Source organism: Thermobia domestica, chromosome 10 (assembly GCF_964235325.1).
Source record: "Thermobia domestica chromosome 10, izTheDome1.hap1.1, whole genome shotgun sequence".
In the NCBI taxonomy this organism is placed as follows: domain Eukaryota; kingdom Metazoa; phylum Arthropoda; class Insecta; order Zygentoma; family Lepismatidae; genus Thermobia; species Thermobia domestica.
Window position 1 is genome coordinate 133,189,885 of NC_137463.1, and position 17,348 is coordinate 133,207,232.

The 17,348-nt window shown below is 34.5% G+C and overlaps 1 protein-coding gene across 1 annotated transcript in view; it reads right to left on the bottom strand.

Moving 5' to 3' along the window:
* LOC145662087 (uncharacterized) overlaps positions 1 to 17,348 on the bottom strand; it is a 111,126-nt gene that overhangs the window by 4,269 nt on the left and 89,509 nt on the right. The window contains exon 3 of the mRNA XM_081727425.1: positions 10,484 to 10,582. Coding sequence (XP_081583551.1) covers positions 10,484 to 10,582 — 99 coding nt within the window. The remainder of the gene's footprint in view (positions 1 to 10,483; positions 10,583 to 17,348) is intronic.

Sequence of the window (17,348 nt, forward strand, 5' to 3'; positions counted from 1 at the left end):
GATAATTACGGAAATATGGTAAATGAACTTCAATAGTTATGAAAAAGGTGATTCATATTTGAAGGTTATTACTTGAGGATCAATTCTGAAGTGATCCCGAAGAGACACATTTCTTCATACTACCCCGACCCTCAGGGAACTTCACAAGTGGGAGTTGCCCTAACCCAGCCAGCCAGGTGACGAGAAGTTTTAGTTTAATTGTTTGTTTATTATTTTGAAATGTTAAATAACCTTTATCCAGTATCTGAATTTTTATAATGGAGATCGAACACATATTTGAATCAGCCAAGAAAAAAAATTAAAGTAATGTATATATTTCGCACAAATAGAAGTTTTTGAGATTTCTAAAAAGACTGTTGTTATTCAGGCTCATTCTGTTATTTGGCTTTTCTCCCAGAGCTGATTTATTTTTGTTTAGAATTATTATCTTTCATGACCTCCGTCATACAGTGATACATATAACAACATTACACATTTATTATGAACACTATCATAGTAAATCAATATTAAATGCTACCACTAAAAACTTAATTTATCATTCATTCACACCCACCCACATACATCCAGGACAGCGTATCGACATGGGTGAAAATAGTTTAAAGAAACCATCTAACTACAAAATTGGTGCACATTTATTAGAAATTAAACACAGAATTTTATAAACATACAATAAACATACATATAAATATGTCAATCCACACACAAGATTGAACAATAGTAATGCAAGGATACATACACACACACACACACATATATATATATATATATATATATATATATATATATATATATATATATATATATATATATATATATATATATATATATATATATATATATATATATATATATATATATATAAACAGACAGATTAAAAGGAAAGAAAAAATATATTTTTATTTAATTTTTGGTAAATATGATATAAGTCCGTGAATGATTACAGTCTACAATACGATGAGTGAAGGGAGAAAAAAACTTGAGATGAGGGTTAGAAATGAGTCTTTATCTCATATATGAAAATTTTTAAAGTAATTATACGAGTTCTCTCTCGTAACTCTAGACGAGCTATAATATCATTGTATTATCGCAGCACCCTTTCTTGTGTCTATGCATTTAACTTTAATGCATTCCTTATACACACCTATGATTACGTTTACTAATCGTAACTGACACATATTCTGTTCGTCGAAGTATCTATCGAATACATTTCTCCCACTTCTGGGATTAAGAGATCAAAGTCTTGTGACTGATAACACAGTGACATTTACATTTTCATAGGTAAATTTTACTATGGATATAACGGATAATAAATTCTACAATGCTCCAATAGTAACGGAAATATAATGCATGTTTCTAAATGTAATATAGATTAACTTTGTGTAAGTATCATGATAGTTTACAACATAGGTGATGGCCTTTCATTTTTTAGTGGGTGCCCACGCTTCACTACTTGTAAGATATGCCTAAATCACAACATTTCGTAGTCTGTTTATATCTTTTTAACATATCCATGCCTAAATCACAACATTTCGTAGTCTGTTTATATTTTTTTAACAGATCCAACACTCCACTGGTTCCCAAACTGGGAAGGGTACCTCTGAGACGCATGGAAGAAAATCAAGACGGCACAGATTATTGAAATACCATGAATTGCAAAATTATTTTTACACATTAAAGGCGTCAGATTTTTCTTTTCAACCACGATTAGCTAATCCTTGTATTAATCAAACTTCCAATTAAATATTGTGATTTTGTTTTACAGATTCCCATATTTACTCTATGGGGCAGAAACATTGACATTACGCAAAAGTGATGAAAAAATTGCAGACTTTCGATACATGGGCATGGAGAAAAAAATGAGAACTAACTGTGTTAAACGGACAACGAAAGAGAAAGAGTTAAAAAAAAATAGCAGTTGGAAAAAAAGAAGAATTTTAGACATTGTTAAGAGGAGGAAGAGGAACTAGTTAGGATATTGGCTGAGGAGGAACTGTATTGTGAGGGACGTGCTGGAGAGCATTGTGGAAGGAAAGAGAGGGAGGGAGCGAAGGAGACTTGTTGAAGAAAGGTATTGAAACAGAAAATTGCTATGTCAAGACGAAGAGATTAGCTGAGCCAAGTTATTTGAAGTCTCACTTGTGAATATGGATTACTAGCATCAATTACCCATTTCGTTGGGTTAAACTTTAAAAAAATAATAATAATATATTTCGTTAGTCAGTGACTTTTTACTATTAGTAAAGCGCTCTCTGATATCGGTCATTTTCGATTATTTTTATATTTCTCTCTCCTCCTCCTCCCTAAGTTGCGGGGCTGAATTTGTATTTAAACGGCATCAGAAGTGTCACTGCTCGTCTCAGAGACCTAAAATCTAAGGATTCGGCACTAATATCGGTCATTTTCAATAAACTTATATATCTTCTTCACCGCCATGTTGGGAAGTACGGCATCAGAAGTGTCATTGTTTATGTCAATGACATCGAAAACCATGAGTTCGACATTGATAATGGTAATTTTGATAATTTTATATATCTTGTTCCTCCCCCAAGTTGCGGTGCTAAATTTGCGTTTAAAGGGGATCGGAATTATCACTGTTCACCTTAGCGACGCCGAAAACTATCGATTCGATACTAATATTTGGTCATTCTTTTTATCATTATTATGTATCCCCTCTCCCCAAATTACGAGGTTGAATTTGGTTGTAAACGGTATCGGAAGTGTCAGTACTCAACTCAGCGAACTAAAAAACTATGGATTCGGCAAAAGTATTTGTCATTTTCGATCATTTTTGTATATCTTCCCTTCCCTCCGCCAAGCTACGGGGCTGAACTTGGACTTAAATAGCATAGGAAGTATCACTGTGTATCTCAGCGACCCCTAAGACTATAGACTCCATTTTAATATCGGTCATTTTCGATCATTTTTAAATATCTTTCTTTACCCCTCCCCTAAGCTGCACCGTCAAAGTGATATGACCGAAACCACCTCAGGTATTATCCTCATCTATGTTGAAAACGATATCAGATTCGATCGGGTGTTTCAAGAGTTACTAAATTTTGTTTATTTTTTTACATTTTCCATCCCCACCTCCTACCCTAAGTTCTACCGTCAAAGTGATTTGATAAAAAACATCCCAAGTCAGAACCTCATCTATGTTGAAAATTTGATTGAGATCGATTGGCTGGTTCAAGAGTAATGAAGTCACAAATATAGCACTTATATTTTAAATTTTTTACATATTTATATATCTCCCTCACCCTCCCCTACATTGCACCGTCAAAATAAAATGATAAAAATCACTCCAGGTCTGAACTTCATCTATATTGAACATCTGACCAAGATCGGTCGGGTGTTTCAAAAGTTATTAAGTTTTATTATATATATCCTCCTCCCCTAGGTTCTACCATCAAAGGGAAACAAACTCTAAAAAAACTTTCCAGGACCGAACCTCATACATATTAAAAATTTGATTGAGATCGGTTCAAGAGTTATTAAGTAACAAATTCAGTCATTTTTATTTTATTTATATTGATTTTTGTAAATCTCCCCTCCTCCTACTCCCCTACATTGCTCCGTCAAAGTGAACTGACAGATAACATTCCAGGCTTGAACCTCATTTGTGTCAAAAATTTCATCGAGATTGGTCGTTTGGTTCAAGAGTTATTAAGTTTTGTTTATTATTTTATAACTCCCCCTTTCCTCTCCCCTTTAGCTCTACCGTCAGAGTGAAATGATGGAAACACCCCCAGGCCTAAACCTCATCTATGTTGAAAATTTGATCGAGATCGGTCGACTGGTTCAAGAGCTTAGGAGTCACAAAAATAGTCAGTTTCAATTTTATAATATAAATGTATTGTTGTAGTATAATGTTATATCGTTCAATCCTCGATATGCCGTTCCCAGCCCTCGCCAAGTGAACTTTGTGGTGGACAAACACCGTGTGCGTGGGTTTCCTCGGGGTTCTCCCGTTTCCTCCCACATTCTTCATTACACAATTTTCATTCATTACTCATCATCACCGTCTCCTTTAGCCTAACCGGCATAACCGTGGGACATAAAACTCAACCATTTCATTTCATTTTTCGATGTGCCGTATACCTAAGGAGGCTAAAAGTTATATTAATAAACAATTATTCAATGTATAAACATCCGCCAATGAAATCAAATTTGCGGTCACATGTACTAAGTTTTTGTCAATGTCATGAAAATGTTATTTCGATATTACTTAGTTTTAAGAGTTACACATTGAGCATGTAAAACGGATGCTTGAGTCTCGGAGCCAAGGCCATACCCATGTAGTCTACACCTATGGTGTACGGTATTACCGATGTTCAATACTACATTTCTCTTTAGTTTTGTAAGAAGAACACCACTAATATGCTTTGAAATGAAATGAAGTATATAGTTTAACGTCCCACGATTGTGCACCAAAGCTAAGGGAGACAGTGATGATGAGAAATGACTGAAATGGTGGAATGAAGAAAGTAGGAGGAAACGAAAAAATACCGAGAAAGCCCATGCACACGGTGTTTGTCCACCATAAAAGCTCACATGGTGCGAGATGACACCTGTGTGGCTTGAAAATGAGTAACATCTACATAAAACACGAACAACCAATTCAGAAAATGACATACTGTTGCTATAAGCTACAAGGGCAGATAGACTCACACGGATTGCATAAACTACTGGGAACATAAACACTCCAGCAGCATTTTAACTGAAGCCAAGAAACCCATCTCCTTCTTTTTTACATTATATAAAAAAATTCAAGTAGTGCCGGTACTTGTGCAAGACTCTTGCGCAAGAGTCTTGGTCTTGGTCTTGGTCTTGCAGGTATGGTCTTGGTCTTGGTCTTGGTCTTGCACCCCTTGGTCTTGGTCTTTGTCTTGCATCGGGATTCCTGGTCTTGGTCTTGGTCTTAGTCTTGGTCTTGCATGCAAGACTCTTGCAAGAACTGCAAGATCAAGACTCTTGCGCTCATCACTAGTTACGATCACCTGCCTAAATCGCATGCTACATGCAGTTAGTTTAATACAGATGAAGTTAGTCATTACATATGTTATTTAATAATATTACAAAGTTTGAAGAGAATATCTATATCATGCAGCGGTATCTATTAACATTCTCATTGTACATTTATCGGATATCTCGGAACTATAGCAACGAACAGCCGTTCAGGGTAGGTACCGAGGCCCTTTATACATATTTATTCAATTCTCTATTATGCATTTTATTTCAATATCTTACTTACAGATGCTGATCAGAAAAATGGAAACATCTGAACAAAATTGTCAGATTAATATGGTGTCGGGTCACCTTTCGCCTTCAGAACAACCTTAATGCGACGTGGGATGGAGGCATAGAGGTCGTGAATGGTAGCAAGTGGAATTTTACACCATTCCTCGTGCAGGGCATTGGCCAGTTCTGTGAGAGAGGATGGAGGTGGAAATCGTCGCCGAGACGTGTTTCCAAGACGGACCACAGATGTTCAATTATGTTGAGATCTGGGGATTGGGCGGACCAGGGGAGGTGTTGAACTTCATCCCGATTTTCCTCAAACCACGCTGCAACAACGCCAGCTGTGTGAATGGGTGCATTATCATCCTGGAAGATGGCGTCATTGTCCGGGAACAACATCCGGACCATAGGATGCAAGTGGTCTCCTAAAATTGAGACATAATCGTTGGCAGTGATTCGTCCGCTAAGTGTGACCACAGGACCCAATGAAAACCATGATATGGCGGCCCACAGCATCACTGAGCCGATGCATTGTTTCACAGTTCGGCGGAGACACTGCAGATCATAAGCTTCTTTGGGCATTCTCCATACATAAACACGGGCCGTGATTGGGAGTAGGGTGAAGGATGACTCATCCGACCATATCACACGTTTCCAGTCCTCAACGGTCCAAGTTGCATGGTCGCGGCACCATTTGCGGCATGCGAAAGCGTTATGGTCCCTGGTGAGCGGTTTGGCCCGTGAAACACGACCCCGTAAGTTCATGTCATGTAATTCGCGGCGGACTGTGATTGTCGAAACAGGGTGGGGGAGGTGCTGATTGAGTTCCTCCGTCACTTGCTCCGCAATGGCACAACGGTTCTGCGTGACAATGCGCTTTAATACACGGAGTGATGTGTCACTCATGATTTTCTTCCGCCCACTGTTCCGCTTCCCCGATGTGGTTTTCCCGTGTGTTGTGTAGGCCGTCATCACCTTCGACACTGTCCCACGCGACACACCTAACACAGTAGCCACTGTCGTCACACTCACTCCACATAACCGCGCACCAACAATTTGCCCTCTTTGAAAATCTGAGAGGTCTCCCATTTTACACTACCTCCGTCTACTGCAGCCACTGGACACTGCTGTTCCACTGCGCCTGACGTAGTATGGAGACCGACCTAACACACCACCACCAGCGGGCCGGCGCTGCGGGCGCCACAACACCACTGCCGACCCATACATCTGACGTGTTGCCAACTACAGGTGTTTCCATTTTTCTGATCACCATCTGTATATTCCACATATATTTATATCTTAATATACATATCTTCAATAATCATTTAAACTTTCAAATCAATAACCCCGACAAATTAAATTTTCTAGATTCAACACTTCATCTAAAAGAAAATCCGAATATATCGTAAATTTACAAATAACTAACTGACTACACATAATAAGAAGCTTAATATTCTCAAGCATTTTATTGAAACTGGTAGACATTTAATTAGCATGGCAGGCACGTAAACACAGAATATGTATACATGTATGGTTCTAAAAGGTTAACACTACTTTTGGGCCAAAACAAATACAACATTTACGTCTATGGTTACCAATGGAAACAAAAGTAGAAATAACTGATAATCCGAAGGGGAATTTCGAACGAATAATGAGAAAAAAAGTAAAATTTTGTCGTGTACTGAACCATCGTTCACTATTGCAGTGGGTCGAAATATGATGGCAAAACGTCCCTTAATATTCAACATCAACAAATACTTCCACGAATCGGTCTCGCGACATTTCAGTTGGTAAATCAAGTTCAAATGATATATGTTTAATGGTTGATATTTGTCTACTTCAAAACTGGGGGAAGGTTAAAAACTTTAAAAAATCTTGAAGAAGAGCATAAAGGGATAGATAGAGAAGAGAAAGAAAAAACCGGCGCCAAAGGAATAAGCTAGGAGACTAAAACTACAAAGATAAGTGGTCGAATTTAGACATGCAACAATCAACAGCAAAATATGCTTTCATATGCCGAGAAGTTGGCCTACTAAAATGAGTGGCCGAAAGGGGTCTCTGAGTGTCTAAGTATAAGTGCGTGCCTTCTAGGCAACCATCTGATAAGGAATAGGCCCTGTGGAATAATTGACTATTAACTGTTTCCGGTAAAAATTCACTCAGATTACGGCCGGCCCAGCCGGAAGGATGGTATGATCTCTAATTTAGAATTTCTAAATAAAAAATATCGGACCCCTCAGAAACTGAAAAGAGTGCCAAGTAATGTATGGAAACTAGAATAAAATTGATAAAATAGAGAAAATTCTAACTAGGATTTACCAAAATAAAAAAAAATAAATAAAATAAATTTTGTACTAGTAAGTTATCTATTAAGTTATCTGCCAAATCTTACTAGTAGCTTCCACATCCGCTACGGTCCCAAAAAAAATCAGAGTTGCAGTATAGTATCGCAAATATAAACTAAACGCATATATTTAAATTGTATCAATTCTTCAAACGGTTATTCTATTCTATGCTTAACCGGAAAAATTGTCCGGAATCATTTGCTGCAGGGCTACCGTTCATATCCTCAGGCTAGATGATCACTTAGTATATCCGATTACTATTAAGTGTCAAGCCACAAAGTGAAAATACAATCTATTCTTTTTCCACGACACACTCTTCTCACACAATTTATGACGTAATGGTCAGTGCACTGAATATTTATTATTGTTATTATCATTATTATTATAATTATTATTATTATTATTATTATTATTATTATTATTATTATTATTATTATTATTATTATTATTATTATTATTATTATTATTATTATACATATATATGTACAATATCTTGACAAAATTCACAACTGGTCACATATATGCACTGGCTTCCTTTTATTTACTCACACTTATTATCATATATATATATATATATATATATATATATATATATATATATATATATATATATATATCATTACTATTATTATTACTCCTTTATATATTTGTTCATTTCTTAATAACGTAAATTTATTTTCAGACGTCCTATACTCTACAATTACGCCCAAGACAGGTCAAAGCAGTCTTATTATACATACACACACACACACACATATATATATATATATATATATATATATATATATATATATATATATATATAGATATAGATATAGATATAGATATAGATATAGATATAGATATAGATATTATATATATTAAATCACCCAGTCAGCGCATAGACTTTTGTACACTGATCAACACGCGAGAACTGAGAGTAGAGTTTGTATGAACTGAGACTAGATTCGTTCAGTACAAACCGAAGAATATTTCACTTCACGGCTTTATATTATTTTTATATGCGATGAGAATTTAATATCATTAACCATTCTCTTAACTAAATGAAATTATATGAAATTTACAAGACGTGCAACCAGGATCACTTCAAAGTGGGGGAGAATTTGTCCGATTGTGTGCGGGTTTTGTCCATTTGTGTGGCGGTTCTGACAATTTCTGTGTGTGGGAGTTTTGTGCATTTATGTGGGGATTGTGACCGTTGCTATGTGTGGGAGTTTTGTCCATTTGTGTGGGAGTTATGACCGTTGAAGGTGATGACCGCTTACCTGTGTGGGAGTTTTGGCTGAGGGAGTTATGACCGTTCCTGCATTTGGGGGATTTGTCCATTTGTGTGGGAGTTATGACCGATTGTGTGGGCGATTTGACATTTTCTGAGTGTGGGAGTTATGACCGTTCGTGGATTTGGGAGATTTGTCCATTTGTGTGGGAGTTATGACAGTTTGTGTGGGCGTTGGGACATTTTCTGAGTGTGGGAGTTTTGGCTGTGGGAGTTTCGACCTGCAGTAATATGAATTTTGTAAGGAACAAAAAATGCTTTCAGTTTCATGAAAATTGGTTATGTATTAGGAAAGTTATACATAATTTTCAATAGGGAGTTAATTCCTGCCCACCTTGTATATTAAGATCTACAATGACCTCTTAGTGAACCTCTTAAGAGTATGTATAATAACCAATACTAAACTCGTCATTTACATTTATACAAGAAGATACCCATAATATGAATTTTGATATGCAAATTACAAATAAATACAAAATCATGTCTGAAAAACATGGACATTATGGTGTTCGTGGACATAATTAGTAATGACTTGGTTCTTTATGTGATTGTTGCAATTGTCTCTCTCATTAATATACATAGTCCTTACTCATCCTAATTGTATTTGAGCCGCCATGTTGTAAAAATAGTTTAAACAGGTAGCTTCATTTATTATTTTATTAATTTCTTAAAAAAAGTTTAATATTAGAAAAATGTACTAGATCAATCTGAAAAAGTAGGAATGTTTTATTAAATATGTTTCCAGATTTCCACAATCTTGGTCAATTACCAGGAGAGATAGTCACTTTCTGAGACATTAAATTAGAACTTAATTTACCAAAATGTTCAAATGTTTCTAGAATTAATCGACCGTTATTGAGGTCCAAATGACATTTTCGATTATGAATGATGATTTTTAGAATATTTCTTGTTTCTTGAAAGGAGAGGAATTACCTCTACTACTAGTCAGAAAGTACCTCTTCTCAGGGGTAAAAGTGAGGGGGAACGCGGGGTAACGTCGTTGCCCACTTCCAAAAATATATATATCGTGCCCCGCTTCTTAAAAAGATCACAATGTTCAAAGGTAGGCAGGGGAACCGAGTGACGTCATACGTCCCCCTACCTTTTAAGATTCACTTTTTCCTCTGCCTCTTCTACTAGTTTCTTGAAAGAAATATCTGCCGCCGCCTGGACAACTTCTACTACTGGTCACATTTTTATTTTCCATCTTCAAGCAGTGAAATATGTTGAAATGCCAAAACTATCATATCACAAAATTATCATACCTGAATTAGTATTACATCGATATATTTAGTAACTTCTATTTAAGTAAATATATGCAATTCAGACATGCTCCCCTAAACATTGGAAACAAAATTGAGTACTAACGTTATATACAGTAATTTGTTTCGATAGACCGCCTTTTATGATCTTTGAAATATATAAGACGAGAAAGAGTTAGAAAAGGCTTGGTGCTGCTTCTGGGACTTAATTCCACAAACTAATATTCCTAGTTTCTACGTTCCGCCCAGAAACTAAAATGTATCTACAAACTAAGCATTATCTTGGTACTCACACAAGTTAAGGACACCAAACTAATCTATACTAAATTGTACTTAATCTCAAACTGAAAATAGAAGTTTACCTTTAAGGCAGTAGATTTTAGTGCAAGCAGCCAGGCCTAGGTTATTACATCGACAAGTGTTGCAGCCAACATACCATATAGTCCCTGGCACGCATCTTCCTGTAAAAGTAATAAAAATCGCTGGGCCGTATGCAGAGTCATTTTGACGCGTGATCAGTGCCATACTAAAGAGTTCGACTAACATAAGGTTCCTGTAGTTGTCAGTCCGTTAGTATCACGTTAATCATACTTCAAAACGACTCTGCATAAGGCGGACTATGTTTAACATGATTTCTACGAAAGTTTGTTTAAGAAATATACATTAATTTCATGCAACAACATAGGTATTAATATATTAACATTCATTCATTAATTGAGTATAAAACAATTTGTAAACAACAAAGTTTTTACTAGTGTTCATATGCATTACACTCATGAAATATATACAGCATGGTCTATTTTCTCTTTAGAGCATTGTAAATTAATTGAGATTATAGATTCAAAAAACAATAATATGCAATTAGTAAGATCATATTCTTAGAATATATATGTCTTCTTCACACAGAGAGAAAAATGATCTAGAATTGAAGAATGAAAGAAACGCAACTAATAAGCCCATTCCTGATTTTCATTTTCTTGGCGAAAATATATTGGATTGTGAGACATGAATACTAGAAGAGAGAAAACGGAAAACGGAAGCATCTGAAACGAAGAATGATGAAAGTTAGATGAGCACGAAATAAAATGAGAGAGTATTGGAAATCGTAGGAGAAAAAAGGAGTGTATTAAAGGATACTTCGAAAAGACGAGATAAAATGATTAGACACATTATGAGACATGAGGAATCTGACAGGGTAGGAATAGGTTTAGAGCTGAATCAAATCAATTGAGAAATGGTTGACTTGAGATGAAGTTTATAAAATAGATACTGATACTATTATTACTACTGTAATCTACACTATTATTCTCACTCCTTTCCTTCTATGTTAACACTTTAAATGTGCAAATCTCAAATTTCATATCTCTAACCTTTGAAGTTTCCGAGGTATGGCCTCTTACTATAATAATTCTAATTCCTATCCTATTTTTCGTTAAACATCTTTCTTCACGTCTCGATCAAATATGAAAAAATTCTGAAACACATATCTACAGATAATTGTTTTAAATGAGAAATCCGAGATAATGATTGGATTTTCACCATTTTCATCCTTGTCTTCCCTTCTAGATCAAATATATAATAAACGCTGAAACAAGTGTCTCATTATTTTAAATGAGAAACTCATGTATCTAACCTTCAGAGATTCCAAAATATGAACATTTTATGTCATGCTTTCCACCCTAAATTTCATCTTTTCTGGCCAAATTTTCAAAAATGCTCTCTTGATGGTACTTACATTAAAACAACAAAAAATTTACTGTCTAAATTTAAAATTTCTGGCCTAAGCGGTTTGGTGAGAACATTGGTCAGTCAGTCATTCTGAACTTATTCATTTACATATAGAGGGTTTTTTTTTTTTTTTTTTTACTTTTGTTAAGAAGTTCGTGTGCTGAGTTTCACGTCTTCCACTTAAGTGAATCGTAACGTTGGGTAACTTCTCAAGCAAAAGAATGGAATCTAGATATGATAGAAATGACTCTTTTAGGAGCAGAATATTTGAAAACACTGTAACACATGTGCCATTGTTTTCACTTGAGCTGTTTTATAGAATTTCACAGAAGCGAATCAATACAGTCGACAACTTGTGAAGAAATAAGGGGATATTTTAATACGTATTATAGAAATTCTTTCCATTTTCTCTTTAGAAGCGGAATTTTAGAAAAGAAAACTGAAGCTGAAATACTTTCCCACTTACATTAGTTTCATTTAAGAGTTTATATAACGAATTTCTCATCTTCAACTTAATCGAATCCTTACATTCGGGAATTTTTGATTATACAAATGGAAATTTAAGTATTTTAAAATAGATGTAAAATATTAATACAAAATGTTCCTCACAATATTTTTTAAAAACACTTTTGAATATTTGAAGATATCAAGGAAATAAATTCCATCTGAATTCTCTCGAAAATAAACGCAATTTTGTTTTTGTCCAAATCAGATGTGTCTCTACAATCGATGTCTGCCTTTGCTCAGCATAGATAGTGTGCGAAACTGCATAGAGTTTATTGATACGACAGACAACGAATATCTATATAATTATAAAGGAGAATCTCTGAAAACTAATTGTTCTCAATACCGATTACCCTGGAGTTAAAGGAAAATAAAACGTTCGACGAGTATTAAAGTAGCTGTATTTGGTTCCTTAGCCACATTAAGAACCTCTCATAATGAGAGGGAATAAAGTGAACAGAAAGAAGATGTAAGTTTCCTCACTGGTCTAGTGGCTGGAGTGTGTCTTTGATGTGCGTGGTCCAGTGTTCAATTCCCGACAGGAGAGCACAAAATGATAATTTCATTATTATTCATTACAGTAGTCATCTGGTTTCTTTAGCCTAAAGGGCATAATCGTGGGATATTAAACTAATTTTTATTTAGATTTTTACGAATTTGTTCAAAAAGAATCTCAAATACACATTATTGTTTATTATTTCATTATATATCTTATTAAATTCGAATCTCTGCAAGCGGTCGCGATTGTCAGTGGTAGAGTTTTCACCTCCTGTACGTAAGATAACTGGCTCGATCGTAGCTCGCAGTAAGTGAGAAATTGTGTCGAACAAATATCGCATGCATGCGTGTCCTTGAGGTTCTCCTATCTTATCTCACTTTCTTCATTCCACCGTTTCAGTCATTCTCATCATCAACGTTTTTTTTTAGCTTGAACGGCATAACTATGAGAAAAAACCTTAAAGATTTAATTTAATTTTTATTAAGTCTCGCATTTGGTAATAACTATTTAAGGACAAATTTATTTCTGCTTGTTTCATGAATTAGTACGATGTCACAAGAATTTATACGACATAAAATTTACAAATATTTCAAACTTAAAAATTGTACGTGGTGCGGATGTGAAATAGTATATTTTTCCTGTACATTTTAAGCACAGATAAACTGGTATATACTAATAGTAATTGCTATATAATTGTTATTAGATCATGAAATACGGTCTTGAAGTCGAACCCAATATAAATTAACTGTGGTAGTACAAAGCTAATTTGTTGACCAATCTTTCGCAATAAATTTGATTCAAAATTATTAGAGTTTGTATCTGGAATAATAAAATATTACAACGACATCTTGTATTTTCAATGAAATTTTAAATATCTTTTCTTATATTTCCGGGTAATGTATGATTTTAAAATATGCACTAACTACTTTAAAAAAAGAAGAAGAAAATACGAAAAGGAAAAAGAATCAAAATTGATTCTAATATGATGGTTTTTGATGAGTTTTTGTCTTTACTTTGTCATAACAGCATGTTGTGAATAAACGATACAATTCAGGAACCATCGTATAAAGGGATGTATGCATAATCATAAAGGTGTGTATTTATTTCAGTAAGTGTGGGCCACAATAAAAGCCAGGAAAGCTAAATGCAAAATAGACTATTTTAAGTGATTTTAGTAATATAATCTAGCCATAATTATGACTGAAGACCTGTGTATAACGAGTTACGTTATAAAATTTTGGTGGTTTGCTGCCAGGAACCTTTAGGTGATTCGATTCGTTGAAGTAAAGTAGGCAATCCCCTAAAGAATAAATTTCAACAGTACAGATTGACTATAAGGCTACGGGGTGATTTCACTAAAGAGATAACAAGACGGATTTTACCGTGTTGAGAAGTGGCACAAAAATTCCTAGGAATATGAGTCAAACTGGTATGGGAAATAAATCTGAAACAGATGGCAACAGGGAAATAAGATTTTCTGACCTGGCCGATCTCATTAAACAACAAATGGAACAATCGAAGTAATGAAAGGAAGAATTGGATAGTAAAATGAATCAACGAATGAACCAACTTAACAGTAAAATCGATCAACAGACGGAACAAATGAACCAACAGATAGAACAATTAAAGCAAGATATTGGGGACTGAATAGATCAACGAATGAGCCAACTTGACAGTTAAATTGATCAACAGATTGACAGAATGGATCAACGAATGAACCAACTTGTCAGTAAAATTGATGAATATATGAGGCAATTAAAGCAAGACCTTGGTGAACAGATAACATAACGCAATAGTAAAATCTACCAGACAACTACGAATTGAACAAAGTGATATTAAAATGGAACGAATTATATATAGATTCACTGAAATGCAAAATTCCATCGAAGTGGTAGAAACTATAGTTAATGATCACACTGCCCAAATAAGTGAACCATAACCTTCCACAGAAACTATGGAGAATACAGATCCTAAATTTGCATCGACGAAGGAATGTGACGTCATTGATTTAAATGTGTGGATGAAATTTGCTGAGTGTTCACAAAAACATACTGAGGTATTGGTTGGATCAGATTATCCCAACTCCTCTCTTCATTCGAATGTTTTGATTGTCTTACTGATGCTGTGTGTAACGAAGATGGTTGCATCAATGTGCGAAAAGTTATGATCATTTTCGTCTAGTGAACGCTATTGACTGCTTGTATTCACGAGATATTCAACGTGATATTAATCCTGAAGATGAAGTAATGTTTATAGAACCGTTTAATGATATGTGCACGACCATGGTTCATGTAGCAGGAAGAAAGTTGATTCCAGTATTCGTGAAATTCAGAAAGAAAATGTATATTTCCACTAATGTTGGTAGTGATTAGTTGATTGAGTTGAATCTGTCGAAATGTTCACTGGATGAAAAGACCAAGATGATAATAGTGAACAATCCGATGGTGGTTTTACAGAACGTGATGCACTGCATTAACTTCAATCAACTAAGTGTGACATTGCAAAATGTTGAAAATCCATCAATGGTGCAATGCAGTACTAACCTGAACCAAACTAACCTTAATCGAAACCAAATTCGATACATCCATGTGAGATTAAAGTGTGATCCCAATGTAAAAGGTGATGTTAAGTTCACGTGTACCGGTAATGTAACCGAACCTAATTACAGAAGAAACAGAAACCGTGGTAGGACAGACTACCGTGGATATCATGTTAAGGACTAGTACAGATCCGTTAGGAGACACGACATTTCGCCACCAGTAAAACGAATAAGAACTGAAGCTAATTTTACCGGTAAGATAACCGAACCTTGCGTAACTGAACCTAATCCTCGTGTAGTATGATTACGCACACCTAAAAAGCATGTGATCATTAGATCTAATTTCTCTCAAAGTGGATTTCGTAGAAATTTCATAGATGACATAAATTCTCAAAGTAAGAAACAAAGAACTATAGAAGTAAATGACGCGCAAGTCTGTATTCCGGTTTATGACTTTCAATGCAACTTGAAAGAATTCATTGGACATGCAACTTAAGCTAATGTTACGGCGTCCGAGGGAACCGTATTCAATTGATTCTTGCTTTATTTTCCTTTAAATATCGTTATGATTTCGTTTGTTATTTGTACTTCATTTGAATTCTATGAAGATAATGCATTTGTACATTTGTGATCTTGATAAGAAGTTAATTATTGTATTTTATTCTGGATATTGTAGATATTTCAATCTTAATTTATATTATGTTTCATTATATCCTATATTTGATCCTTTTCGTTCAAAGAACAACCATATGAATATCATAAATACATCTTTTTCAAAACCTTCTTCATTATACCCAAGTAAATAATTATTAACTTCTAACGGGCATTTGAATGGACCCGAAAAGGATTTAAAAATAAATAAATTTTGAATCAAATTTCAAATGTGAGTTATCGCCGTTGAAATGTATAAATAAATGAAGTCAATGATAAAATTTAAAATATATATGATAATAACATTGTTATAAAATTAAATATGATATATATTTATATGAATTGCAATTTTCATATATACGAGGTGCAGTGATTAATATATGTATTACTTAACGGTCCAGGATCCTTTTCTTTTAATTGTAAACCCAATAAAAGAAAGTCCTATAGTCCGGGAGACATGATACAACGACATCTTGTATTTTCAATGTAATTTTAAACATCTTTTCTTATATTTCCGGGTAATGTATGATTTTAAAATATGCACTAACCACTTTGAAAAAGAACAAAATACGAAAAGGAAAGATAATCAAAATTGATTCTAATATGATGATTTTTGATGAGTTTTTGTCTTTACGTTGTCATAACAACGTTTTGTAAATAAACGATACAATTCAGGAACCATCGTATAAAGGGATGTACGCATAATCATAAAGGTGTGTATTTATTTCAATAAGTGTGTGCCACAATAAAAGCCAGGAAAGCTAAATGCAAAATAGGCTCTTTTAAGTGATTTTAGTAATATAATCTAGCCATAATTATGACTGAGGATCTGTGTATAACGAGTTACGTTATAATATTGCGTACCTTAAGGAGGTTTACTAACTAGTATACACAATCCTAGATGCAGAGTAGCTTAACTTACAGAAGGCCAAGGGCCAATTTCCATATTTTTGAGGGTGAACGAGTAGCTGCGATCGCAAAAGCAATCTGTCCCCGAAGGAAAAATCTAAACCAGTAAGATATTGCTGAACAGATAAAGACAGATTCTTACATAATTAATAGTATGAAAATCATTAATTTCTGTAGGTATAAAATAGTAACCTGTAAGAGAAAATTCACATTCTTTACAATACATTCATTCAATCTCTCAAAAACAATATCCACTGCAAGTTTTGATCTTGCACTATTCAAATTATTTATTAAAGGCAATGCAATTTTCGGCCAACATTATATTAGTACAATCTTGAAAACTGTAACAACAATAATTACAATAGTAAGTAACTAAACTTGCAAGAGTGCAAGTATT